At 37.3% G+C, this 26,396-nt stretch overlaps 1 protein-coding gene across 2 annotated transcripts in view; it reads left to right on the top strand.

The window, feature by feature from the left end:
• The window catches only part of UXS1 (UDP-glucuronate decarboxylase 1), a 57,259-nt gene that overhangs the window by 11,190 nt on the left and 19,673 nt on the right, over window positions 1–26,396 (top strand). For both annotated transcript variants that reach the window (XM_039549269.1, XM_039549277.1), the window contains exons 2-7: window positions 1,020–1,047; window positions 3,743–3,791; window positions 5,895–5,938; window positions 9,429–9,489; window positions 14,231–14,411; window positions 25,053–25,157. In XM_039549269.1, coding sequence (XP_039405203.1) covers window positions 1,020–1,047; window positions 3,743–3,791; window positions 5,895–5,938; window positions 9,429–9,489; window positions 14,231–14,411; window positions 25,053–25,157 — 468 coding nt within the window. The remainder of the gene's footprint in view (window positions 1–1,019; window positions 1,048–3,742; window positions 3,792–5,894; window positions 5,939–9,428; window positions 9,490–14,230; window positions 14,412–25,052; window positions 25,158–26,396) is intronic.

The following is a 26,396-nucleotide window of genomic DNA, read 5'->3' as shown; positions in this document are numbered from 1 at the left end:
CACTTCAGAAGCTTTCTGTATGTATGTTAATACTGCATATAGGCTACTCCCTAAGACCCAGTGTAATTTGGCTCCTTAGCTTGAGCCTCGTCTCTTAAAGAGCAACTCCAGAATGATTTTTCTGGACATATTTGGGGTATATTTCCTGTGTTGCTTGTTTTGCAGAGTCCCTTACATAACTGTTCCATGTTAACCTTGTTTTATCTTGATGATGTGAAATTGTCAAGTCTTCCTTGGCAGTGTAGCCTGGTTTATGGCTTCTCATTTTTTCACTTTAAACTGTATTCTGTGTCTTAGTTGAAAGTTAAAAGGAAACTCAATGTTCTGATAATCGTCTTATAATCACCTAAACCCTGATCAGTTTCAGACTTTTTTTTTTCTAGTAGAAAGTAATTTGGGCAGCTGAATCTTTTGTGAACCTAAAAACATCTGGTACATCTTTGGTTTTCAATTTTACATTGTGATTTATCTTTCTATAAAACTTTTTCCATACAAACAGTAATAAAGAAATTTTGTTTGCTTACTGAGGCATTTTAAAAGTTGCATTGCTTAAAAGAACATATGTGCATACAAGCACTTGCTACCTTTAATGCAGGACTCTTGTGGCACCTCTTTGGACTGGTTCAGCTCTCACCTGTAGTGGCCAGTCTTTTGTGACTCTGCAGTTTCCAATTTGTGTGGTTCAGGTCTACAAGGCTTCTTTAGTGTTCTTGTCATTTTTTCCAACATCCGTAATAAATAAGTTGAGTGTTCTGGTTTTTTTAATCTGTGTGCAGTAACAAATTACAGTTTAGATAATTCCTGCATATTTTTTACCGTCTCATGTAATCTCATCAGAATTCCACCCGTACTCTAAAACTGTGTTCTAGACACTTGGGGGGTGTGTATATGTAACTTACTTAGATAATTTGTGATTAACATACTTAATATTGTCTTAAATGCTTTCTGATGATAATAGGAAAAAAATGACCTCATGTACTGCTATATGATATTGTAATGTTTTTTCTCTTATTTTCCAGCTGTATGGGGAAACTTTGTCAATATGAGGTAATGTATATAATTTTTGTATTGAATATCCTTATGTGTAATAAAATTAACTTACCTTTTCTATCAATATATACAAAGTAGAGAGAAAAACAGCAGCTGACGCTGTTGTTTGGGTGGTTGCTAAGCAGCTGATACCATTTTTTTAAATACAAAGTGTTCTGTCTCAAAAATGGTTGAATGTTTGCTATAGATCTCGCCCAGGATTTTACTCACACTTCATCATCTGCCTTTTTTTGCACAAATTCATCTTCTGATTTTGGCCAGTTGGTTGGCATACCTGGTTGCATGGGCTTGGATTCTGCTTTTCCTCAGCACAAATGTGGCTGTACCTCAGTGATAATGTGGGCTTAAATTTTGAAGAGCAGCACATTCTCCACTGCTTGCTATTATTATATTTCTGTACCTAGAATCAGAAATGTGCTTTGGAGAGTTTTTCCTCCTCCACAGTTAATTGGTAGAGAATCTGGTGGTTTAACTGCTGAAAAGCAGAAAATCCTGCATTGTCCCCTAGAATTTTTTCTTTTAGAAATAGAAAGACAAGCAATATGTTTGCAAAACATTCAGATTTTCACATTTCTGCTTGCATGTGAGTTTGTCCTCCAGGAAAATTCACAGCTGCAAAAGAAATTGAAGAGTATGAGGACAGCTTATTCCTTACAGCAAAGTCATTGTATATAGAGGACAAAATATTTTACTATGCTGTTTTGCTAGTAAAGGGTTTTGGTATTCTGTTGCTACGCTTAGCAGCACACAGTAAGGAAAGTTTGAGACAATATAAGAAAAAATATGAATTTTCTCTAGGCTCTAATTCACCCAGGACAGCTTACCCTGGAGTCTGTTCCTATCCCAAGTGGTCCACTCTGCTCCTCTTATAGTTTCCCACTGTTGCTGCAAAGAGTGCTCAGCTGTCAGGCAAACAGCTGCTGGGCTGCTGTGGCTTGCAGATGGGAATATCATTTAGATTACCATGTTGTCATGACCAGCGAACTACGGCAGCTTAGCAGCTGTTTCATGAGCAGCTGAGCATTTCTTAACGAAGGACAAGAACCTCAGAGAGAGGTTTGAGGAGGGCGGGTGGGTGTGGGATCCAGGGTGTTTATTCCCTGATAAGCCATCCTTACAAATTCTGCCACTACCTTCATCTGAATTATTATTTGAGATGTCCTTTATAGAGCTGTTGACGGGGAAAATTATTTCTGAAGGTCTGATGTTGATCCTCAGCCAACAAGGATTGTCTTTGTTAGGAGGAAATTCTCATTAAAAAATAAACTGCAGAGTGCCAGTCCTTGAGTTCCAGGATTTGTGAATAAAAAATAGCAGGAACTATTTTTGAGGGGACCTTTTAAAATTCTGAGGGTTTTTCCAAATTTTCCATGCTCACTTATAAGACAGGAAAGGCTATCTGTTCCACAGTTGTTTGCATAGTTTTTTGTAAATTTCTGTTACTTGGGAAAACATTTTCAAAATCCACCAGGATAGCTTAATATTGCTTCCTTATAGTAAATTCATTCTATGGAAGCTGCAGGAGTTTTATTTGCCACTAATGCAACAAATGACAACTTGGTTTGAAAAGATAGTTCAGGGAATGTTTGTCTTAGTGTAGGAATTTACTGTATTCTTTAGAGATAAAAATAAATCTGGCTGGTAAGGTCTTTGCCTCAGTAATAGGTGAGCTGACTTTTTAAAAAGGTGAGAGTTTTACAGAGGGTTATGAAGGGGATCGTTGCTCTTACTTGTAACAGTGTGGTGTATATATATAAATATATCTGCTTAACAAAGGATCTTCTGTTCCTGTAGGTGTAATGAGTTCAGGTCCCAAGTAAAGGCCCTCTGTTTTTCACTTGAAAGAACTCCATTTTATGTTGGATACCCATGAATCCTCTAGTATGCAAAAACTTACTACTGTGAGATAAATAATTCCCCTTTCAGAAGGTTTCATTTAAAAAAATATATAATTACACAAGTGTAAGGAAAATTGCATAACCTTGATACAAGAGGTAGACTTTAAAAATACATATTCTACATTTCTACAAATTTACTCAAGAGTGAACACAACTGAGACACTTTACACAATCAGGTGCTAAATAAGACCACACAGATCTGTGCAAGACACTGGCCTTTTAGACAGTACTCTGTTTTCACAAGTTACCACGACATACTTCATCCTTGGCCTCATTTCAAATGAGTAACATTTGTGTGAAAAGTCAGTATTGCCCATCAGGCGGTTGCTGAAGACACATTTTAGTGCAGTTGGGGGGTTTTTTCCCATGTGTTTGGAAAAGTTCGAAGTCAAAGTGAGATACTTTTGCCCTTCTCTCTTTGATTGATACTGTAGTGGCATTAAGGGAAAATGTTTTGTCAGCATACAGTAAGCAGAGACCCTCAAAGAGACCTTTGCACAATAAAGTTACATTCAAAACCAATAATTAGACACTTTTCTAAAATGAAGTTTATTTTCTATGTAAAATGAATGTCATTTTTGTTATTACTGTTCTTTCCTGTGGGCTTGGTTCAGTTTTTGCCAAACTGATGGATTTCAATGGAAATTAGACCATCCACTTTAAGTCGTTCTAATTATGTCTTTGAAATAATACTAACTCGGGATGCTTTGAGGATGCTGTTTTAGCGTGATGCAGGTGCAGTGGAGCTGTTATTGCTTAGGTATGGATTACTTTTTTTCTGTTCTTGCCAACAGGTCTCTTCAAGAAAATGGGGATCAGAAGGTGGAAAGTAGAATAGAGGAGGTTAGTTTTCTAATAGTTGTAATCTGTTTTATCTTGAGGACTCCATTTCACTCATTTCATATTGAAGGGCTATATTTAGTTTTCTCTCCTTACTCTTCATTATGCTAAAACCATTCAAAGCATTAGGTTTCTGTCTGTACCTCTGGTTTTTAACTGTTCTTTGCTCTAGTGGAGTTTCTAACACTGATCTGTGACTCTGCTTTATTTTCATTAAAACTTTTCTTGAAAGTGGTAGTTCTGCTGATGAATTTGCTGTAGAGACTATGGTAGAATCCTCCCAAGAACTGCTTTATTTGTTACTGAAAGGATGTACCCACATTCTTTCCTCTGACTCCCTTACAAAATGTGAAGTATATATAAGGTGCCTTACAAATTTGAAGGTGTCCAAAATTGCTTTGGTTTGTTCTTAGCTAATGATCAAATGATCAAAGATAGCAATGTTTGTGGCTGGAAGGGCATGCAGTGCCAATGCTTTAAGCACAAGTCCTGGCAATTTCTGAAGTAGACATGGGTACTGAACATATTAGTGGTTCTGAACTTCTGTACCAATACCTCTGAATTTCCATTTCAGCCTCAGTTTGTTGTGAAATATTAAGAATGTGTGCAACAGATCTTGCTCCAAATGTTTTAGGCTTCCAGTCAACAATAAAACAAAGTATTAAATAGATAGAGAAGTCCTTGAGGTTGATACCCCTTACCCTTGTGTGGGTGTGTGTTCCTGTACTAGTGTAGTCTGGTCTGCCTAGTGTCTTGTATTCCAGCAGGTTTATATAGCAGTTGTTCCTCTGGACACAGTGAGCAGCCCACTGAAATTGCTTAAAATCAATGGAGAGCTTGTATTCTTAGTTTATCTTTTGCATTCTTCTCTCTTTGTTTTTTTGTTTGGGTTTTTTTTTTTTAATTCTGGTAAGTGTTGCAACAAGCATTGTGAAAATTCCAGTTGTTTTAAGAATGGTGAGATACTTGAAATTCGATGTGTAGATCGGAGTTACTGTAAGGTCTGAGAAGTTGGGCATTTCTGGATCTTATTTTAAAGCTGTATTTGTATAATGTCTTACACTATCAGAATAAGTATAACTGTTTCAAGAACTATTTGCTGTTCTCCAGAGCTAAATATTTAATGAATATAAATGACAATACCATATAATTTCCTTTTAACACAAATATGCAGCTTTATTCAGTTTATGAAGTTCCTGAATTGTCTAGCTCTAATCAGAAGTATTTGTATAAAACAAGTTGGTGATGGTTACTGATGTGCTGCCACTTAGTACCAGTTAGAACCTCTGACAGCTTTTGACTTATGTATAGCCCTAGAAGCTAAATTTTATGACAAGGCTTTAGTAAACTTAAAAACAAGAGTTCAGGGACTCCTGCTGAAATTCAGCAAGACTGTTAGAAATTTGGGTCCTGTGATAAAGAAACTGAAACTGATGCCAGCTTAAGTGATTCTCTCTTGTAAAGCCATGAAAACTTGGTAGGTGAACCATATTTTCTAACAGATTTTCTTTGAGTATTTTCTTAAGCCTAAATACACCCTCAAATCATGATGTACAACATATTTAGATATTTAAACACGATGTATCTTAAAATTTGCATAGCATGTTCTGAGAGAACTACAGTCATTTCACTGGAGCTAATGTCCTTCTCTCTGTGCCTGTGTCCTCTGTGTGCTTACCTGTTGTCCATTTAAATAGTTGAGGTTTAAATTACTGTCCCACTGTGCTGTTGCTGGATATAGACTACCTTTGACAACCTCAGACAAGTCACTTATGACTCCAGTTTGCCAAATAGGAATCATAACATTGAATGTCCTTGTCAAGACTATGGTACTCGTAGCCTTGAGATGTTTTGTTTTCAGTGGTAAGCTGAGGGATTTCATTTCACACTGTTATAGGTGATTTGATTTTTGGTGGAAAGGGTTCAAGATTCTTTTTATGTAAAGGAGGCTTATAAAATGTAAGTTTCCTGGAATGTCTTCAGTAAAGATCTGCATAGGAGACTGTTCGCTATGATTTTTGCTCTAAGGCAACTTCCTATGTGCATGTTTTGTGATGTGGATCTTGTTTAATTCTTCAAAGATTAAATGTTTTTCCTTTATTTTAGGCTGTTGCACCTCTAAGGGAGAAAATCAAAGATCTAGAAAAAAGGTATGTCATCTGCTGAATTTGGGAAGCAGCTCAAAGGCACAATTTCTTTTCTGTAGCAGTCAGTTCTGTAGTTGTAAGCTTGAAATAAATTTTTGTATATACTTTCAGCACCTTTGAGTTGTTATCATATATAAGTGAGGACAGGGCATTGAATGCTAAGACAGTAATGGTTAAGGTATTCAGGCTGATTGATCCTACCAAACCAAGCTGGGAGTGCTGTACTCTTGTAAAGTTCAAATCCTGTGGAGGAATTTGCTATTTGGAGTCCAGCTGATGAATGGATTACTGTGGTTTATGTCTGCTAAGACATTCTGGTTTCATCTTCAAGAGCTTTACCACAGTTTTCCCACACTTGTGATCAGTTACTGTGGTTCAGCTACTGTACAGTGATTCACTTGTGCATCTTAGTCTCTGTATATGCTTTGGATGAGCCTGACTGACCTGCTTCCCTCAGGATTTGTAAGGGAATGTGTTATCCCTCACTCTGCCTGTTTGCCTTTGTATCAGATCAGTTCTCTGATCTGGGCGTCCTCATGGACAGATGCTTTTCATCACAAAATAAGGTCTGGTATAGGGGTGGGAACTGTCAGCTCTGACACGGACTTGTTTCTTTTGCCAGTGGTACTGTTTTGCAGGTGACATTGTTGGTATCCCAGGCAAAGCAGAGAGTGCTGCATTGCAAAGGGCCGAGGCTGGGTTGTCCAAGCAGTACCAGTAACCCTCGTGGGGTATTGCATACTGGTGGTTGTGTGCTGCTCCTCTGGAGAGGGGACAGAATACCATTGTGGCTGGCCAGGGATATGCTTGACACCTGCAGTGCTTTGGTGTTCAGAGTTTTGTCTTGTCAGTGAGCAGCTGCCCCTCCTCCTCCCACCCCTCCTGGGCTGTAAGGAAAAAAAAAAGGAGAAAAAATTTCAGTTCTGTTTTTTACAATTGGTTTGAAAGGTTCAGTGACCTGCCACATGCCATTTATTTCAGTGAGAATACTGATCTGATTGCTCATCTCTCAATGTGCATGTGAACTTCATAGTTTGAACTAGGCATATATTGGCAATATGAAACAAATTGCAGATTGTGTCACCACCTTGACAAAACATTCAGTTGATTTATTTAATCTTTGTTGATAGTCCAGGAAACCTTCAGCTTCAGTTGTGGGTAATCCAGGTATTTTCTTCTGCCATTCACAGAGGACCTTTGTGGGAGGGTATCCTGATTGGCTCTTTTTTATTTAATAATTGTTGCTCATTTGAAAAAATACGAGTTGTTGAGCAGAACCATTAAGTTAATACTTCTCCCAGAAGCTATATAAATACTCTTGCCTTTTCATGTGTATTGATAAGTCTTGTTTCAGACCTCTAGGAAAAATGAGAAAGAATCAAAATATTTTTTTACCTCTGTATGAACCAATCTGGAAATTATACTTTCACAAAAGAGGGGGCTCTTAATATTGTCTTATTATTATTTTTCAAATATATGTATAAAATAATGTAGGCATTTACCTCTGGTGATTCAGCTGAATGTGGGTTGTTGCAATTAATATTTTTTAAATTTTATATCTGTGTGAAGTGACAGTAAATAACTACTCACTGTCAGATGCCTGAAAGCTGATCCAGTTTGCAAAGCTTACTCTAGTGTCAATGTTTTCTTACCTCATAAGCTGATAAAACCTGAACGCAATCCATCTTCATGCTTCTGAGAAGCAGGAAAGACAAGAATTCCATAATGCTAGTCTCATGACAAGAGGTTGTTTAACTGAAGCTAGAGCTGTAAAGTTTTATTAAGAATTTAACAGCCAAAGCATTGCCACGTAATCATCAAAGCAAACATTAAGTCAAGATAAACTCCATTTTGTTGCCAAAAGTTCATCATTTGTCTGCCAAACTCTATCCTGCTGTCTGTAAACTGCTACTGGTGTAATGGAAGGAGCAAAAATGGTTGTGAGGTCCCTGTGGCACCAATATGACTCCAGGATGGATTAATGCAACCTTAAAATAGTGGTCTTGGAAATGGAGGAGAGAGACTTGCCTTGCATCTAGTTATTTGGCACTTAAACTTTTTTTGAACTCCATAAATCTCTTGTTATGAGTGAATTGTCCTCTCTGTCACAGAAAGGATGTGTTTTACATGTCTGCATTGTGCTTGTGCACTGCTGTCTTTCACTGCTTCAGCATAAATCAAAGAAATTGTTAGTGACCTGTATGTAATGTAAGACAAGTGTAGGTAGCTTTTTTTTGAGTCTCCGTGTGTGGCTAATGTTGGAAGGTTCCATTGCCATATTTCCCCTATCCAAGAAACTGAAAGCAGCTTTCATGCTGTGATGAAAATTGGATAAAGTACAAAAGCATCTGTGCTCTGGCACTGAAGAATTCCTGTTGAGCCAGTACTGCAGGTTAGAAGCAGAGGAGGAGGTGCTTCAAGATCACAGTTGTAGGGTCAGTTCAGTCACCGTCTGTTTGTGAGTATAGCAAGATGTAATAACTCTTGTCATTTTTGGCTCCTGTGTGCTACATCAGGCTGCATCTCTAGCCTGTGGACTTACTGGGGGAGAAGAGTAACCATAGTTTGATTTTTGTGCAGTGTCACGCTGATATTTAGTTAAGAAAAATCTGTGGTAATAAATTGCCAAGACTATGATGCTAATTACTGAAATAAATAAAAAAAATTCACACCTTCTTTCAGAGGACTTTGTTGCTGTATGCAGAATGCATGCCAGGGAGGAAGAGAAGTTCATCTAAGGTTTGAGGCATCAAGAGATGAGCACTTAAGATTCATACGTCACATAATTTTATTTTATGGTGGTTTTGGTTGAAGTTCCTGTAAAGAAGGTGCAAAAATTAAATTACATTTGCTTGAAGACCATCAAATAAATGGCAGTCTAGCTATTTCTAAGAAAATTAAGATCAGTTTTCATGCTGAATAAGCTCTCTCATAGAAATTGTTGAAGTATCTTAAAATGTATTTTTTCAGCATTCTGATTGTAAACTTTATATTGGTTTTTGTAAAACTTTAAGGAGAATTCATGTTGTAAGTTTCACATTGAAACTTCAAGAAGTGTTTGAAGTCAATGCGGTAAGTCAATACAACTTGCTTTCTTTTCCAGAGCTTTTAAGAATGTTGCTTGCCTTTTAAAACTTTAAAAAGAGGTGTCCAATCACTGCTCATGTTTTATTGTTTTATTCTCGTGTGATGTCATGCCTGGCACTAGTTCTGCTCTCAAAAGGTAGAAGTCAAGTGATTCATTACATAAAATCAGGCAGAAATTTTAAAAGCGCTCTTTGCAGATGGATTTTGATATTTCACCGTGCATAGGCATTGTCTTGTGTTGATCCAGATCCTTTTTTAGAATAAAGGACTAAATATACTCTTAGCAGAACTTCAAGAATAGGAGGTTTTCAGAGTAGTTTCTCACATTTCAAAGACAAGTATGTGGAAGAAGAAACAAGGCTGAAACTTACTTAGTTTTTCTTCTTTGTTTTGAAATGTTCTATAGTTTCACCCAGAAATACCCACCAGTGAAATTTTTATCAGAAAAGGATCGTAAAAGAATCCTGGTAAGTTGGTGTTTACTTGGAGGTTGTTTTGGGGAAATACCAAAATATCTGTGGAATGTAATCTGTTTTGTAGGATTAAAGACATAAGACAGGATAAAGGGAATTACCTTGGATGTCATATGTGTTGCACAGGTTTTAGGGCAGTGCTTCACTTATTTGTGTTGATGTTCTCAAACTCAGCATATAAACTCTGGTTGGACTCTGCTTTTGAAGTTTGACTTGCCAATTAAACTGCTCTCCTTGTAACTTCTCAGGATCACATTTCCAAAGAGTCTCTGTGTGTGCTCCCAGATGGCTTAAACTTGCAGAGACCAGGAAACTTTTTAAGCACATCTTGACAGGAACCTTGTCTGGCCAAACTGGGCAAAATCTAGTCATAAGGCTAGAAAAGAAGTTGCTATGGAGGGAATGGTCATCTCTCTGTTTCTTCTCTGTTTTTCCTGTTATTTTGAAGCCTCATAAGCAGTTGAGGATGGAAGAGGATGGCAGGTTAAGTCAGGACAAGTAGTTGTCCAAGGCATTCTTAAACTTAGTGAATTGTGCTGCAAATCAACTTTACAGTTTTGTCTGCAAACACTTTTGAAGTTATCTGTGACCTAGATATTTCCTTGTTTCTGTTTGTCAGGGTGGGGGGGGTGGGGGATTGTCCCCCTGTTTTGAAGGCAGAGAAAGTATAGCTACTTGAGATGTGTAAAATAGAGTATGAACTTCTGCCTCTCTAGTAAAAAGTAAAGTCTAGGACAAAACCCTGCAGCATGCCTAACTTAGCTGGTGCTTTTGTTTGCTTTGACTTCAAGATTTTGAAGAAAAAACTGAAAACATGCAGATAAAGTTATTTTACTGCATTGTTAGGCAATAGTCTTCATTGCTATTGCGAAGTTTCACCAAGAATTAAGCGTTACCAAATTAGTTTAGTTCTGCAATGATGTTCTGTCATTTTTATGACAGTCTGAAGGAGGGAGACCTGTAGACTCCCAGTGCCCCTGTTGAATATAGAAAATAAACTGAGGAAAATAGAGAGAGGTTTAATTCTAAAAATTCCTAAATTGTGTACTTCATGTATTTGCAAGGGTGATAAAGTAACCTTAATGTCATGTTTTCTGTGTGAGAATGTACTTTCAAGAAAAGTGTTAGTGAAAGCTGTTAACAGGCTGTGGAGCTCTTAATGTTCACTTCCAGACTTTGCCACTGAAAAATACTGTATATTTTGTTGAAATCTGTTGCTTCAACAGAGATGGCAAGTAGTTGGAATAGGAGTATTTTCAGCTGACCTGGAGGTGAATAGCTTTTGGGTTCCTCATATATTTTGTAGAGTTTAAATGACTGAAGAGGAAGCTGGCCAAAAGGAGTGGCAGGTTGTTCTGACCAGTTTTGTGCCAACTCAGATGGGCATTCATAGGCCTCCTGCCCATGTGGACAGTTCCCTTCTGTTACAATATTGCTGTCATAATCCTAGGGGAAATAATCCATGTTCTTCTGAAGAAGCTGAAGTAGCTGAAGTTCCCATAAAAACCTTGCATGACACTTCAAAATTCTCAAGAATTGGCCAGCCAAGCGAATTTTGCTAGATCATGTGCTTTGTATTTTGTTAATACTAAATCTTTTCCTAGAATTCATTCTTCATTTGATTTTACTTTTTTTTGTTCTGACTGCAGTCTCCAACTCCATCCTGGAGATCCCCACAGCACTGTCCTGATCAGACAACAGTTCTAGCAGTTATTTTCTATTACACTGCATCTCTTTGGAGATGATTTCTAGTAGTGGTGATATCTCAGCTAAGACTAGATGTCCTGTCACTTTCATTGAAAAGAGATACTCACCTTGTTGTGCATGATTTATCTATTTCCTGAGTTCTCTGAAGTGACTGGACCAGAGGCTTTCACATGCAAGAGAAGGAATTATGTTATTGTGGAAGATGGTGTTGCCGTTGGTTCAGTCTGTTGGGTGGGGTTTTTTCTGAATTGAATGTATAGTAAACTGATAAAAGCAGAAAACAAGAAAATTAATATAATTTCCTTATAGGACATAAGATGTTTTGAATCTGAATGCACACAGCAGCAATGAACTTGTGTAATAGATAGACAAACTTTTAAGTGCCTCTAGTGAAGAAAATTATCAGTAATATTTGTGCCTTTTATTGGGTGCTGAAGTTACCAAGCATACTTGCACTACTAAGTCATTAAATATTTTTATTAATGTTGCCTTAATAAAGAATTTGTTTTAAGACCCAAGTGCTGGTGTTCCAGTTCTGATGTGGATATGATTCATGTACAACTTATGATTATGTAGATTAATATGTCATTGTGATTTGCAGGAAGTAATATTTAGAAATTATGCATTTATGAGTGATTACAGGAAGGTTGTACAAAGAACTTCAGTGATAAATCATCTTTTTTTAAATGTTGCCTCAAGTAATGATGAAAAACATAATTTACACAGTTTTTTACTTTTCCAGGGGAAATTCAACTCCTTTTTCATGATTTCTTAAGTTTTTTGTCTAACATCCGTGGAAGCGATATGTTAATAAAGCCAACTTAGATTTATCATAAAAACTACTGGTAGGTTTAAGGCAGTTGGAAACTTCTTTCCAGACAAAATTGGTTTGTGCTCTTTTTTTTGCCTTTTTTTGGTGCTTTTTTTCTTCTTTTTGTATGCTGTTTTCCTTTGGGTTTTTGTGCTTTTTGCCCTTTTTTTGGTTGGTTTTGTTATGGTTTGTTTTTCAAAAGGGGAAGAAGACACTTCCTTTTACTGCACCAAAGACATATATTGCAAGCATTGATTTTATCTTCTCTAGAATCTTGAAATAGAAATAGTAGCAGGAGATTTCCTTGGGCCTCAGTTGCAGGAGTAGGTTCTTCTATAGAAGAGTTTTATCCTGGTCACCACCAAAAAAAGCCAAAACCCTTGTAACATTCAGCAAGGCTGCAGCTTGCTTGAAAGTCAGGATAAACTCATGGCATTACGTTTTCCATGCATGAGTTTGATTTTCCCCCCCCGCTAAGTGGTGAGACATGGCAAAGGGCTGTTCTCCCTCAGTTACTGCTCTTCTTTCCTCATTCACAGCATTCTGCCAAAATCCTGCTCTTGCTTCTTCTCTATTGCAGCATAATGGGAGCCTCGAGATTCATTCATTCTGTCTGTCTGTCTTTCTCCTAAATCCTGGTTCTCCTTCAGGTTTGTCAGGGAACGGAATGTTGAATCTGTTACAAGGAAGCCCTGACAAACTCAGAAGAATACTAAATAGACCAACTAAACTATTCTTTTATTAACTGATACGGTTGCTTTGACACACTAGTGTCCCTGAATTTTTAATAAGAAAAAGAAGCATGAGACTACAAGACGTGGACATTCAAGTTTTTACAAAAGAAAACAGATGTTGTTTTTGTATGTTTTTTTCCTTTTCAATCTTTGGAGGTTTTTTTTTTTGCTTTTTTTGTAGTTAAAAAAAAAAAAACCTGCTCTGGCAGGGTAGTGGACAGGAGAAATGGTTAACTTTTGACTAACCTGAAGTGGAAGAACTTAAGGCATCTCATCCTTTTCCACACAGCACTTTGTTATTGTAGTACACCATCCATTCATTGGATTCCTGCTTGATTCCACCTTGTCCTTTCATTGCTTAGTTAGTTGTCACTACAGCTGAAGAATGGGCGTCAACAGCTGAATCACTTTCAAAATGTGAATTTAATCATGCAGCTATATGATATAGCTGATGCCACTGAGGTCTTTTACAAGTCCACTCTTTGAGAGTTATGATCTGTTGTGTCTTCGTTCTTGAAAACAGTTTATGAAATGCAGAGAAAATAATTGCTTCTGTAGATAGGTCTGGATGTGTCACACAACTTGCAGTTCTACTTATTGTGCTGACTGCTTCAGTACTGAATTAGTGATTTTTGTTAGTTTGTTTGCTGTTAAAGTCTGTGGTGCAAAAAGGGAAAAATTAATGAACTTTCTTGTTTCTTCAATAAAACAGGCATACAGGGTTTTAAATATTTTATTTCTGCTTGTTTCTGCAGTAGAACATCAGAGTTCCAAGACAGGCAAATGCTGCATGTCAGAGCTAATGGTATAGAACAGAGTTTTTTCAGTTGAAGGGGACCCACAAAGATCATCTAATCCAACTGCCTGACCTCCTCAGGCCAGAATGATGTAAGCTATGGATGCATTAAAACACAGAAGGAGTGATTTAAAATGAAAGCAGGAAATTAAAATGAAAGGTCTTCGAAGAATTCCCTTCTTCCTTTCCGGGTGAAAACTTACAGTATTTACTTAGAACACCCAGCATGTATTCCATTAAAACCAGACAAAAACTGGATTTTACACGTCTGACAAGCCTGACATGAAAATAACCTGGCATTCTGTCATACCTTTTTTTTTTTCTGAGAAATGGGATTTGCAGAAATTTCTCCTATTGCCTTTCTGCATCTTTCAGACTTTGCTGTCACAAAGAAGAGCACAATCCAATTCGAAGGAAAAAAAGGAAAATAATGTAATCTGAGAAAGAGATTTTGTTGATGTGAATAGGTAGCTGACCTTCTAGCCTGACAGTGATGAAATATGTCAAGTATGTCTCTCAAAATTTTAAAAGCTGTAAATCTTGGAAAAAAGATATACATGGAAATGGAGTTGCTTCCCCTGGAGTAAGCAAAGAGCTGAAACCTACTGTTCTGTCTTCATGTTTGTAGACTTTGTCTAGTGTTTCTGTAAAAAGAAAAAGAAATTCATACCAACTGTCCTAACGCAGATAACTGGAGGAGCAGGGTTTGTGGGTTCTCATCTTACTGACAAACTAATGATGGATGGCCATGAGGTTACAGTTGTGGACAACTTCTTTACGGGCAGGAAAAGAAATGTGGAGCACTGGATTGGTCATGAGAACTTCGAACTGATAAATCACGATGTCGTTGAGCCCCTGTACATTGAAGGTAGGTAGGCTCTGCTTTGGTATTTGCACTTTTTTGTGCTTTTCCCTTCTAAGTGTGTGTGTCTGTAAAGAAATGAAATTTATGCACTGAGTTCTGGGTTGATCTATCTAATATCTGTGTGCTTTGTTTACAGTTAGCCTATTTTCTGTGATCAGTATGGAGTAAGAGGTTCAGAGTACTTTTGTCATGGAAATTAGTTCTTCTCCAAGTGGATGGGAGGAAAGAGACCTTAGAAACATCCTGATGTGACTGATTTTGTGAGAATGCAAGATGGCAGTGGGTTGGTCTGCTGTCCCATGTGTTGTTGCACTTTCCTGTGTGCCTGGACAAGCTTACACACACAGAGTCTGTGGTCCAGATAATTCATGAACTGAAGTTTAATTTTGGGCTGCAGTTACTTAGACATGCATCCTGCAACTGTGTATGGTCAGTTGAGAGGAGATTAACTTTCCTTAGTTGCCTTTAGTGTCTTCTGTAGAAAACATTGCTCCACTTTAGGTACAGGCATTTTTCAACCTGTAGAGTTGGAAATTCAGCAGCACAGAATTTCCCTAGTTTTCAATGGAAAAACAAAAAAAAAAATACACCAATCCTAAAGAAAGAAGCAAACAAACAAACGAACAAAAGTATGTTCTGCTTCAAAGTAGTGGCTCAGCATCTGAAGTATCATAAACCTCAAACTATTATGCCAGATTTTAAGGCACCCTTAACATTGTTGTATTTGAGAGAGACATGCATTTATAGACTTCTGTGGGAGTATCTAACTATATAATGAGTCAGTGAAAGCATTGCTCAAATTACACTGCAGTTCTGGTGGGTGTGCTCCATCCTTTTAAAACTCTGTAGCAATGTGCTTGTTCATTTTAAGGGGAAAAAAAATAACTGAGCAGTTTGGCTTTCTGTTTGTTTGTTTTAAATTCCTGCTGAATTCTAGTGGATGGAATTTCACAGGAAAAATCTTTAGTAGTTGTATCTCTTGTGTTATTGCTTGTGATGAATTCCTGGCAATACTACTGAAACAGTCCTGCAAAAACACATGCTCCTACTCTGTTCTGACAATGCACTGGTTCGGTTACTGCGTGTTATTTTACTTCAAACTTCTCCTTCCACTGACAGGATAATAGAACAAGGATCTTATTAACTGACTCCAGGTGCTGGTAGTTCATACCTCAGCCGGTTCAGTTTGTCAGCTTTTCTAATCTTTTCCATGCATTACCTTCTTTCTGACTGATTACACTCGAGACTTTCTCAGAGAATTACCATCATTGCTAATACTGTTGCCCAGCTAACTAGGCACTACTGAATGGGAATTCTGAGATCCTTCAGCTACCTTTCCTATGGCCTTTGTAATTAAGACACCAATTCCCTGTTTAGTACTGACAACTAATTATTACATGTTATTCAGTGGGTAGTTCATTGAATGTCTTTTCATCTTCCAACAGTGTAAATTGAAGCTGGAATGGCTAAGTTTTAAAATAAAATTAACTTTCATACAGTAAGAGCATGATAAAATTTGATTTCATTGCAGAGTTTATAGTCCAGTGAGGCAATGGGGGATAGTTTTTGGAACAGATCAGCAAGTTGGCATATAGATCAGATACTTCTTTTCTTAGTCCCAGTTTCTCCTTTTTACTTGTAAATAGAAGTTGGAATGACTGTGAAGTCACAATAAAAAGTAGGTTTGTGTCTAAAGAATTTCTCTGTATTTGCTGTCCTGTTTAAACCGGGTTATATAAGGTTGTTTGACAGTTGAATTCCAGAGAGAATAATCAGTGCTTTTTTTCTGAAAGAGACCTCATTTCTGGTCTAGAAAGAACAGTGCTTTCACTTTGGATATGGAAAAGTGAATTTAGTCTCAAGATGTGTAGCTGTCAGCTTCACAGTAATGCCTACGCACAATCTGCCTTGGCTGTGTCATTATCTTTGATCCGTGACATGAAGTGGCACTCAGCATTCTTGGATCTTGATCTAGGTTGGCCAGAGACAATAATAAATCACCTAAACACACTTTTTTTTTTTTTTTTTAGCCCTGGGACAACCATAGTTAACTCTAGTGCTGAATGTCTTTCTTCTCCTCTGCTAGGATTTCATTTGCTTTAGCATTTGGAAATGTCAGTGGGAAATGCACAAGTTTTCACGTGGTTTTCTTCAAGCAGAAGAAGAAGGGTTTTGAATTCTTTAGTGGAATAAAGGTAATTCAGGAACCTTGAACGGTGAAAAATAGTAAAAAAAAAAAACATAGCTATATTAACCCTTTTTTTCCTATTATAGTTGACTTCTGTGTTTTTAATGATATTTTCATTTCAGCCTAACCCTTATGTAGAGCTTTAATACACTATAAAATGGGCAGTTTTTTGGTACAGCAAGACAATTTTTTTTCTGAAGGCTGGTCTGTAAAGAGAAGAATCTCTTACTCTTCTTTTTGTATTATCAGGAAAAAAAAACCAGCAACCCACCTTTACTTACACCTTTACTTTTTCTGCCTCATTCTCTACATTCATTAATATTACAAGTGCCCCAAAGTAGTCACTTGAGAGCACTGTGGCTCATGTTCATACAAACCATAGTGTAAAGACACATAGATGTTAATTAGAGAACAAATGAGAATGAATGCTTGATCTGGTGTTACTGTGATCTACCCCACTTTAGGGTAATAGATAAAACTGCATTAGAAAATGCCAAAGGAAATTTTGTATTAAATAAATGTACGTTCTTAGTAATGCATTTGGTTTACATAGTGACTTGAGCATTAGTGCTGTCTTGTTTATACCCACCTTTGCGTTAGAGATGACTCTGTAGTCTAAAGTAAGGGTTTATTTTTATATAACTTCAAAGTGCCAAAATCTGTATTTCTACTATGAAATATTGTTATACTTGAATACATGTGTAAAAAAAAAAAACCAAACCAGAAACCAAAACAACCAAACAAAAAGAACCCCAACCTAAAAACATAGATACATGTAAACAAACCAAAAATAACCCCAAAAATACACAGCCCACCAAATCCCCCAAAAAACACACATGAAAAATCAAGCCGCTTTCAAGGTGATGTCATAAGATGACACACAATCATTCCACAAGCTGGACCCCTAAACAGGAACAAAATGCCTCTCAGTTTTCAGTCTTGAGGTCCAGTTTTCAACTACCCCTAGGCACACACAGCAGTTGAATAAATCTGGAAGAAAACATCAGGTATATGTAGCCCATATCCTTCTCCCACTGGCATTTCTCCTTCCTGCTTCCTCAGCGACTTTTGGAAGCCTTAATCTTCTGTAAAGTGATAGGTGCAAATTTCCTTCAAACTCAGCTACCTCCTGTATCTGAAAGATGTCCTCAGCTGAACTGTTTCACAATTCACAGGAACACACTTAGGCCTTGCATTTCTTTTCGGTTGCTTGGTAGTGTTGTTTGTAGATTTGTTTTGGTTTTACCACACCTTTCACAAATTTGAAGCAAACACAGGCCTGAAAATGCCACAGATTCACAGTCAATAGTGGAAACAGTTGAGTCAGTTGAGTTGATTTCACTTCCTTAATCACAGGGAAGTGCACAGTATATTTTGAAAAATACTGTATAATACTTCTAAAATTGCAGTCTGTGGCAGCTGAAACTGCTGCCCAAACTCTTTTTGGGCAGAGTAGTGAAGAGCAGTTCCACTCTGATGCTCAAAAACTTTTTAAAGCAAGTGCATGTGCACTACCTAACTAATATAAAATGAAATGAAAGAGAAGTGTAAGTGGTAGGTAAAGATAAACCATTTTATCGCTCATGTTCTGAGATTAACTGATCTTCAGTTATCTAAAGCTGTTTGGTTTTGGTCTCGGTTTGTTGTTTTGTTTTAATTCTTAATGCCAGCAGTCCAGTTTCTGGAAAAACATTTCTTAAATGCTGGCTCTAATTTCTGTGACTGTTGTGAACACAAAGGTAGTTTTGGCTCTTTCAACTTCCACTGAAAAAGCTTTTAAAGTGATTTAATAAAAACGCATTTTGCAAGTTGAGAGACATGCTGTAAGCATGTGATACACATAGTGACAAGGATACTGGCTTTCAGAGCTTTCAGGAGGTGTTGTAGTTGCTAGTTACACACATAGGTAAGTAAAATAACATTTATAGAATTTTAATAAATCATTTGCTTGACTGGGACTAAAAAAAACTTTTATTTTTAAAGACTTGGCTGGCTTGTGGGTCCGAGTTGATTTTTAAGGCTAAGACCAACAGTCTCACAAAATTGGTCAAAAGAATAGTCTGTAGCCTTCTTGTGATTAAGATCCTTCCAGAAACCAGGATGGTAACATTTTACTTAACAGTGTTCTACAGTATCCCAGAATTGTTCAGTCTTCAAGTCATCTCACAGGTAATTTAAAGCACATACAAATACAAGCAGAAGGAGTATCTTAAAGCTTTTTTTTTTGCTTCCATACTTCCCAGATTTTTCCCTTCCTAGACTTTGTTCTTGGTGCTTAACACATTCTGCTTCCTGGTTTTAAATTGTATGGTCAGGAAAGTTTATGGCAAAGCAGAGGGTAACATATGCTACTTTATTTTGTTTGTCCAGAGCCAAGTGCAGTGGTGCCTTGATCTTGGTCTCTCCAAAACTGCTCCAGTATGAGCAATATGGTAAATCTTTATGAAGTTATTCCAGTTTGCTTGACATTACAGACAACATTTTTAGTATCAGGGAAATGAACTTGTATTTGTAGTCCTTTTTAGTTAGGGCAATAGAAATGTCTCACTTCACGGGGTCAGCTTCTCTGGCCTGACCTCTAGTGATGAAATTGGCACAGCTGCTGTTTTTACAAGAGAAGTCCATGTGTTCAAGCTGTAGAAACTTATTTGTATGCTTCTGATCAAAGCTTTTCTGCTCAGTACTTCCTGACTAGCAAATACAGTGATGGATGCAGGTGCTTAGTGGACTTAGTGACCTGTTTAGTCCTTTCTGGGACCATGACACATGTTGAAGGCAGAAATTGAAGATGAAGGTCTTTTCCTGTCCTACGAAAGGTGGTAGATTTCTCCCTTACCATTCACTTAGGAAGCGTGGAGAACACATGCAGTATTAGGGCTAGAAAATAAAGATGGTATGAAGGAAAGTAGTTTTATGGCAGTATTTTGTAGGAGTGGTTTTACTGATTGTTCTTGTTTAGCATTAAGGAAAACACAAGATTGAATGTTTGTGTCCAAATTTAGGTGTTGCAGATTCCATGTATACTAAATTTTAGGGAGGTTTTTTTTTTTTTTTTAGCTTTTCACTTAGAGAAGGACATAATTGACAAACATTAGTTGCTGTTTATCTTGCAATATGTTACTTAAACTTTATGTTGAGCACAGTCTTCTGTATTTGTCTCGGTGTACCTTGTGTACCTGGCTTGAATGTTTATGCCAGCTTCTGTGTCCATGCTATTTTGAAATGAATTTGATTCCTTGTTTTTGCCCTTTTTTTCAGTAAAATTGTAACATAACAAATGTATTTAATGTTTCTTTATCACTAGTCTACCATCCTGTCCTTGGTAAACTACTTGCTGCCGTGTTCACAGTGGTTTACACAATTCTAGTGCCCCATGTGAGTTACACACAAAACTTGCAGAATTTTATTGTTATCATTTGTTCTTCTGTTGTGGTCCTTAACGTAATGCTTTGCACACCTGTTCGCACGGTTATTTTCAAGTAGTTGCACTATGGCTTTAATTGCAAAGCTAGCTCAAGTCATCTTATTAAATGTTGTAAAACTTCTTTCTTTACTTCATGTAACAAGAAAGAGTTGTGGAGGTCCATTACTAGATGTATTTCTTTCTGTCCTTCAGTAGATACTGTCCCAGGCACCCAAACAGTTGATCCTTTAAAAAGCTGTAGCTTGGATTGCTTTCCACAGCTCTGGCTGAAACAAGAGTTAAGTTGCCTGCTGTCTTAAATAACTGTTAGCTTTGTGCTACAAGACATGAGGTTGTCAACCAAGCTGGGTAGATGGCTTTGTCTAGCTGGCCTGCTGAAATTCTGGGGTGGAAAAAAAAAGTATGTATTTCTCAGACCTGACAGTTAATAAATAGAGGGAAGGTGGAATGAGAAATAATTGTTCTTGTTCCAGCATTGTCATCATGATGGATCAAATATGATAAGCTTGTGGTAGAAACTTTTCACCCTACTGAAATGTCCAGCATTCTCTAAATGTTTTGGAAAAACTGATGTTTTTCATTGGTCTGAGGCTTGATATACTAAAGAGTCCTTCCCAGGCAAGAGAAAGAGGTCTTGTAGCTGCCTAGTTGCCTATCCTTCTGATCCAGAAGACAGCCATCTGACTCTTGGCAAATGCCCATATTCTATCTCTCTGCCAGTTCTGCTTTTGCTGCACCTTTTCCATACAGGGGTAGATTTTTGCTTTTATGCATGGGGGAAAAGCACCTTGAGTCAAATGAGACAGGCAAGACTGTACCTTTGGCAAGGAAAACCTTGTTTTTCCCCGAGCTCCTTCTCTTTGTTTCATTTAAAACAATTGCTGGCTGGGAAACAAAAGGAAGAATGAAGGACTAAAAGGCGGAGAGTGCTTTCTTTCTTGCTCTCTAGCTTTCTTTTTCACTGTGTCGTACACTTAGTTTCATGTTTAAAAATAAGTGAATAAACTTGAAGATTATAAGGAACTTTTGGGGTTTTGTATTTTATATGCATTTGTTTCTAGCTAACAGTTATATGGCCACTTGGATAATCACAGGCCTAGCTGTATTCTTGTGGAGCAAAAGGAGTGGTAGATTTTTGACCTTTTGTATCTGAATTGCCACACGCCATTAAAGGAACCATTCCTGTATGAGCTGCTGTGTATCAAAAATTAGCAATATTTTAAAAAACCCAAAGAAACCACAAAACAAAATAAAATTAAGTGGGTGGAGAGGGAGGCAGGAAAGAGTTCCTTTCTGCTTTGACAGATTAGAATTGGGCAGTAAAATTACTAACAGACCAAAATGCTTTTGAAGTGACATTTTCTCTTTGCAAAAATTCCACCTGATGATTGAAAACTAGATTTAGAAAGGGTTGTGAAGGAATAGGTAGAAAGAAACAGCATAAAACTTAGATCAGAGTTCAGCTTTGAGTCGGCTATAGGTGACTTCAGGTATTGCTTTGTTCATTTTTCTGCACCACTGTGCTTGAGTTATCTGCTGCTTGCAAGCATCAGTCAGCATCTTCACTGAGCATTCCTTTTGCCAGCTTCCAGTCTAGTCCTTGTCTTTGGTTTCATGACAGTACCATGCTGTGGGAAGGGGATACTTACATTCAGAAGCGAAACTTGAGGCAGTCACATATTTTATTCATATTCAAAACTCATCTGTAGGAAGTGTGTGAAAGTTCAACAAACCAGTTAAAATTTACCCCATGCTACATTTTTGCATTATTTCCCCAGCACAAAGTTTGATTTCAGTTTTACTCACTGCTTAAGCTTACAGTGTCAACTGGGACCTAAGTAAGGAGTAGTTATTCTATGTCACACTTCATCATGCAGAACAATTAACTACCTTCATGTTGCAGACAGACTCCTAAAAGTTTCAGCTGCATTAGCAATGCAGGCAGGGCTTGGAATCGAGCATGAGCTGGGAGTTTTCTTCCGCCAGCTCTTGCTGCATCAGGCAATCTTTGGATGCTATTTGTGTTGTTATTGCAGGTGCCTTGTGTGACAAACTCTCTCGATGCTGCGCCAGAGTTGATAGCGGTTGGATATACTACTTCCTGATCATTCAAGAACAGATGTAAATACCAGACAATCTGCTACATGAAATTTTACTTCTCTGCACCTTTTTATGTGAGAATAAATACTCACCAACATTACACATCTGCCAGAACTGTCTCTCTCTAGCTTTCTGGGCTGTTTTGACATCTTCTAGGCAGCTATTTATCCCTGCTCTGGAGATAAACAGCTGTAGATCAAAGAGAGCATGGCAACATACAAGTAGATGCATTTTGTGGCATCTCCGTGAGCATACTGTCAAATATCATTACTCTGTCAAGACAGTAAAACTTAGAGTGATAGTCATGCAGGTTGCCTTAGGTGCTTATCGTATCTTCATGTTGATAGTTAATTGGGTGAGATATGACTTGAAATAATTTCTCCTTATTTTGGTCACTACTGACATTGTGAGCTTAATCAGTGAATAAAATGTAATCATAAATTATTTTGCAGGCTTTGTTGTGTTGCAGCAATAATGCCAGGCTGCAGTATGGGGCAAACTTTGAAAAGCTTCCTACAGATGATCCGGTGTGTGCTTATCCAAGCTATGTTACACAAAAGTCAGGAGCTGAGCTTGCCCAGTAGACAATAGACACAACAATTAATCTAGAAAAACTTAACTTATATACAAGCACACTTCATTAGGGATTCAGAAAGAAAGTAGGTTGAGTATTTTACCATGCCAATGTTGCTGATATTTTTAAAGCGTTATTACCAGAACACATCTTAAAAAGGATGTAATGTTTTAATGTAAAGGAAATGCTTGTGCTTTGAAGACTTACCTACTTTTCATTTTTTCATTGCTCAATAGACTGTTGAAAAGTAAGGGATTACTTCACATGGATAATTCAAGCCACTTACATATGCTCTTGCCCTATTACTCTGCTTTTTCTTAATATATATTAGAAGTCGGAAAGCAAAGGTTTGTGTACTTGCTTTATCAAATGAAATTTGATAATTGGGAAGGAAGGGAAGTCTTCAACAGGAAGCACATTCCTCTAATATTTCAGTGTTCTCACACTCTATCACTGAAAGCAGGTGATAACTTCATAGTTGATATTTTATTTTTTCATATAGTGGTAGGACAAGGGGAAATGGCTTTAAGCTGTAAAAGGGTAGGTTTAGGTTAGAAGTAGGAAACAGAATCTCTGCTGTGAGGGTGGTGAGGCACTGGAACAGGTTGCCCAGAGAAATTGTGAATGCGCCATCTGTGAAAGTGGCTGGATGGGGCTTTGATCAGCCTGGTCGAGTGGAATGTGTCCCTGCCCATGGCAGGGTGGTGGGAACTAGGTGTTCTTTAAGGTGTCTTCCAACTCAAACCATTCTGAATTCGTTTTTCCCTACTAGATAGAATTCACAGCTTGTGCTGTTTAAGCAAGTATAGTTGTATTTAAATGGAGAAAAAGAAAATTTTGTTTCTGTTTTTTTTTTCTTTGAAAGTCAGGGATGCTTGTACCCTGTTTTAAGTACAAAAAGTAATTTCAAACTGGAGGAAGAAGTTCATTATGTCACAGATACTGTGAAAGTTAAAGCCTCCAGCAGAGGGCTAAGAGAAATCAATATGTGGTCAAAATAAAAATATTTTTTAATGGTGTGATTTGCTACTGCTTTTTAGTAATAAAACACCTAAGGAAGTAGTTAAAAGGAAAACATTTGTTTGACCAGTAGTGTTCTGTTCTAGGGCAAGACAGTCTTATGCCACACAAAATTTTCTTCTGTCAGAATAGCAGCTAGCCTTGACTTCTCCAGCTTCTTTCTGATTTCAGTGTCGAGTCTTCTTAAAAAAATAAACAAAACAAACTTTTCTTTTGAAACACAAAGGAGTTGTTTTCCCTTTCATTTGTTGGGCTATTCTAATTATTTCATTACCTTTTGATTACCTTTCTTGAATGACCTTGGTGTGGGGGATTTATTCTTTCTTAAACATCACATCTCTCATTTGAGCTTACATTTAAATTTTTCTTTTGCAGTTACTTATCTATGGGTGGGGTTTTTTACATAGTTCTGGCTTGCTGTGATTCAAGTTATATAGAAGACAGAAAGCCATTTACATATTTACAACAGTCAGATTATGAAAGGCTTGCAGGTTGAGCCTTTGAATATCAGATACTGCCTACGAAAATGAATCCAGTTTTCATTGCTTTGTTTTTATTATAATTTAACAAAAATATCTTTGTTTCCAACAGTCTTGTGTTTCTAATACCTCCAACCTTCAATCATATCAGACAATGAGTTTCAACTAGTGCTAATTGTATTTCATGACAGGGAGTGGAGGAGTGTGCTGAAATCTCTGTACTGGGTTTTGGTTTGTGTGTTTGTTTTTTTAATTAAAGCTAAAATGCTGTATTATCCAAAGCATTGCATATACATAATAAAAGTAACAGGAAAAAACCCCACAAAAGTTGCATACTTGTATCTTGCCATATGTATTTAATATATAAATGTCCATTAATGTTTTGTTGACAGATGGTCTAGAAATAAAAATACAGTATTTAATTTTCCCAAAAAGTCTTTCATCATATTGAAAAAAATGTTTCTACCATTTTTGCTTCACAGTCTATTTAGAAAAATACTCTGAAGCTTGTAGCCACTTTAAAAACCTGAGGGTAACAGAATGTTGCAAATACTTTTGCAGCTTCTAAACATTTCTGAACTAAAAGTGGAAAGTGTGAACACCAACGCAGACATCTATATCCATGTCAACAGTGTTGATATATTACATTATGCTCTAGGGTTTTTTTTACTAAAAATTAAGTTTTTCTTACAGTTACAACAGGTTTGTGTACATATCATCTGTAGGTATCAATACAGGAAGTGCTGAGTTCCAGTGCTAGGAAATGCACAAAGGAATACTTGTTTCTTGGCTTTAATGCTTTCTCATTTAATATGTTATGTGGGAAAATAATAATTCTGTCCCTTCCATTTTTCTGTAGTGGACCAGATCTATCATCTAGCATCTCCTGCTTCTCCTCCAAATTACATGTATAATCCTATTAAAACATTGAAGACCAACACTATTGGGACATTAAACATGCTGGGTAAGTGGAATTTTTTTTATTGCTTAACTTGGTTAGTCATCATATAATCCCAACTGAGTTGCTGGGGAGAGGGGAGGATGAAGCAAATGAGTTGCACATTTTAAAAAGTCGTTTCTTTAAGCAAAATAAGGTTGGGGTTATTTTTACCCTCTTTGAAGGTTTTTTTCTTTTTCCTATAAATATGTCTGCAGATGAACACTGGCAACATGGCTGTCAAAGCACAAGAACTTTGTGCCTGTAAGTTGGCTATGGAGTGTGCAGTAATTACAGAAGTCATCAGAACAATTAAGAGCATGGGATTTTATAGCACATTTGTGCTCATGACTGCAGTTTTCGCTTTGGTGACTGTGGAACATTCCCGCGGTTACCATAAGTGACTGTTCCTTTGCACCTCAGCAAACATTGAACTAGGTGGAACTGCACTGGTTCTGTAAACTCCACACATCAAGAGTACTGCACCCTCTTGTGCATGCCTTGGCTGGCAAATTCTGAAAGAGTGTTTAATGTCTAGCTTCGTGGTGAATAATTACATGGCAATGTTTTCAGCTTTGTCTGTTAGTTTTGATGCTGGGAATGGATCTGTGAAAAGAAGACCTCAAGCCTTTGCTACTTTTTCCTCCCATCTTTGTGCCATTTGGTATATGATGCAGACTGATCTGTGTGTCAGGGATCCTAAGGGTAGTTATGAGTCTGAAAAACTCCTGGGCATTAGCACAGCTGAGTTTCTTGAGTGATGCTCTAGTGAGTACATTTCAGAGAATTAAGTGATTCAGAAGCTATAGAGGTACCAGAATGGCATAGGTGAGAGATTTGTTTGATTTGCCATGCCAACTTGAAGACCGGAAAGCCTCTGAAATGGAATACAGAATGATCTCCAGTGGTAGGTAGGACCATCCAAGCAGTTTAAAAGGACATAAGAAAGGAGAAATGATTGATTTTTGTCCTGTAACATGTTAGTCTGTATAAGTTTTTTTAAATAGCTTGTCTTTAATCTATGTAAAGAAGGATTTGGTAATCATACTGTGTTGTTTCACAATCCTGCTTTCCTGAGTGGAATGCTTCCTTGGCCTTTATTTAGGTTGTAATAAATTAAGTTCTTGGATCTTGATTCAGTGTAACTGCTAGTCCCAGAAGCAAGCACATCACATGCAGGGGCCACTCTGCTGTTTCTTAAGTTTTTTAGTTTGGAAGTGGGAGCTATGGATGTGATTTACAGCTAAATTTGCCTAGTGAGAAAAA

This window comes from Corvus cornix, chromosome 1, assembly GCF_000738735.6.
Source record: "Corvus cornix cornix isolate S_Up_H32 chromosome 1, ASM73873v5, whole genome shotgun sequence".
In the NCBI taxonomy this organism is placed as follows: Eukaryota; Metazoa; Chordata; class Aves; order Passeriformes; family Corvidae; genus Corvus; species Corvus cornix.
Note: the sequence above shows the minus strand (reverse complement) of the source record. Positions and strands in the feature narration are given on the sequence as shown.